Source organism: Antrostomus carolinensis, unplaced genomic scaffold (assembly GCF_000700745.2).
Source record: "Antrostomus carolinensis isolate BGI_N321 unplaced genomic scaffold, ASM70074v2 Scaffold51234, whole genome shotgun sequence".
NCBI classification, from domain to species: Eukaryota; Metazoa; Chordata; class Aves; order Caprimulgiformes; family Caprimulgidae; genus Antrostomus; species Antrostomus carolinensis.
In genome coordinates this window covers 1-2247 of record NW_010312445.1, presented here as the reverse complement: position 1 = coordinate 2247, position 2247 = coordinate 1, and the positions used below count along the sequence as shown (strand labels likewise).

General features: G+C 51.6%; 1 protein-coding gene across 1 annotated transcript; it reads left to right on the top strand.

Moving 5' to 3' along the window:
- The first annotated feature begins 6 nt into the window (after nucleotides 1–6).
- Nucleotides 7–2223, top strand: LOC104518175 (heat shock 70 kDa protein). The gene has a single exon (XM_010166998.2). The coding sequence runs from the start codon at nucleotides 164–166 to the stop codon at nucleotides 1883–1885; it is 1722 nt and encodes a 573-aa protein (XP_010165300.2). The 5' UTR covers nucleotides 7–163; the 3' UTR covers nucleotides 1886–2223.
- Nucleotides 2224–2247: the final 24 nt, after the last annotated feature.

Sequence of the window (2247 nt, the reverse complement as noted above, 5' to 3'; positions counted from 1 at the left end):
CATCGGCATCGACTTGGGCACCACGTACTCCTGCGTGGGTGTCTTCCAGCATGGCAAAGTGGAGATCATCGCCAACGACCAGGGCAACCGCACCACACCCAGCTATGTGGCCTTCACCGATACAGAGCGCCTCATCGGTGATGCTGCCAAGAACCAGGTGGCTATGAACCCTACCAACACTATCTTTGATGCCAAGCGTCTCATCGGCCGCAAGTATGATGACCCCACAGTGCAGGCTGACATGAAGCACTGGCCCTTCCGTGTGGTGAACGAGGGTGGCAAGCCCAAGGTGCAAGTGGAGTACAAGGGTGAGATGAAGACCTTCTTCCCAGAGGAGATCAGCTCCATGGTCCTTACCAAGATGAAGGAGATTGCTGAGGCCTATCTGGGGCGCAAGGTGCAGAATGCTGTTATCACAGTGCCCGCTTACTTCAATGACTCCCAACGCCAGGCCACCAAAGACGCTGGCACCATCACTGGCCTTAACGTGATGCGTATTATCAATGAGCCCACAGCAGCTGCTATAGCCTATGGCTTGGACAAGAAAGGTACCCGGGCTGGAGAGAAGAACGTGCTCATCTTTGACTTGGGAGGGGGCACTTTTGATGTGTCCATCCTTACCATCGAGGATGGCATCTTTGAGGTGAAGTCCACAGCTGGTGACACCCATCTGGGTGGGGAGGACTTTGACAACCGCATGGTGAACCATTTTGTGGAAGAATTCAAGCGTAAGCACAAGCGTGACATTGCTGGCAACAAGCGAGCGGTGAGGCGGCTGCGTACGGCTTGTGAGAGGGCGAAGCGCACTCTCAGCTCCTCCACGCAAGCTAGCATTGAGATCGACTCCCTCTACGAGGGCATTGACTTCTACACCTCCATTACTCGTGCTCGCTTCGAGGAGCTCAATGCTGATCTCTTCCGTGGCACCCTGGAGCCAGTGGAGAAGGCCCTGCGTGATGCCAAGCTAGACAAGGGCCAGATCCAGGAGATTGTGCTGGTGGGTGGCTCCACTCGTATCCCCAAGATCCAAAAGCTGCTACAGGACTTCTTCAATGGCAAAGAGCTCAACAAGAGCATCAACCCTGATGAGGCTGTTGCATACGGTGCTGCCGTGCAGGCAGCTATCCTCATGGGAGACAAGTCTGAGAATGTGCAGGATCTGCTGCTGTTGGATGTCACCCCTCTGTCCCTGGGCATCGAGACAGCTGGTGGAGTGATGACCGCTCTCATCAAGCGCAACACCACCATTCCCACCAAACAAACTCAGACCTTCACCACCTACTCAGACAACCAGAGCAGTGTCCTGGTCCAGGTGTACGAGGGTGAGAGGGCTATGACGAAGGACAACAACTTGCTGGGCAAGTTTGACCTAACGGGCATCCCCCCAGCACCCCGTGGAGTCCCCCAGATCGAGGTCACTTTTGACATTGATGCCAACGGTATCCTGAACGTCAGCGCTGTGGACAAGAGCACGGGTAAGGAGAATAAGATCACCATCACCAATGACAAGGGTCGCCTTAGCAAGGATGACATCGACCGTATGGTGCAAGAAGCAGAGAAATACAAAGCGGAGGATGAAGCAAACCGAGATCGGGTGGCAGCCAAGAACTCCCTCGAGTCCTACACTTACAACATGAAGCAGACGGTGGAGGACGATAAACTGAAGGGAAAGATAAGTGACCAGGACAAGCAGAAAGTGCTCGACAAGTGCCAGGAGGTGGTCTCTTGGCTCGATCGCAACCAGATGGCTGAGAAGGAAGAGTATGAGCACAAGCAAAAAGAGCTGGAGAAACTCTGCAACCCCATCGTCACAAAGTTGTACCAAGGAGCTGGAGGGGCTGGGGCGGGGGGCAACGGTTTTACCACCATCGAAGAAGTAGATTAAAGAAGCCTGAAGTACAGACTGGTTTATGGACAGTCACTCCATTCTTTGCTTTGTATTTTTTTTTCTTTTTTTTTTTTTTTTTTTTTTTTTTCTAACGTTTAAGGAAAAAACGTCCTTGCCGATAACAGAGCTGATTCTGTTGGGTGTGTGTGTACAGGCAGATCTGCCAGCTTGGCTTTGATAAAAGGGAAGGCGAGTCCTGCTTCCTAAGGTTGGTAATAGACAAGTTTTGTTAATTCAGATCCGGCTGTTTGTACTCTGGATGTTTGTCTCTGTTCAAGTGTCTCTTCTAAAGTAACCACTCGACTGTTGCAGTTGACAAGTTTCAAGTTATGCATGAAAAATCGTTATGGAAGATTTAA

Bases quoted from the DNA above. Each gene is read 5' to 3' on its own strand.
- LOC104518175 (XM_010166998.2), top strand. From the start codon at position 164: ATGAACCCTACCAACACTATCTTTGATGCCAAGCGTCTCATCGGCCGC.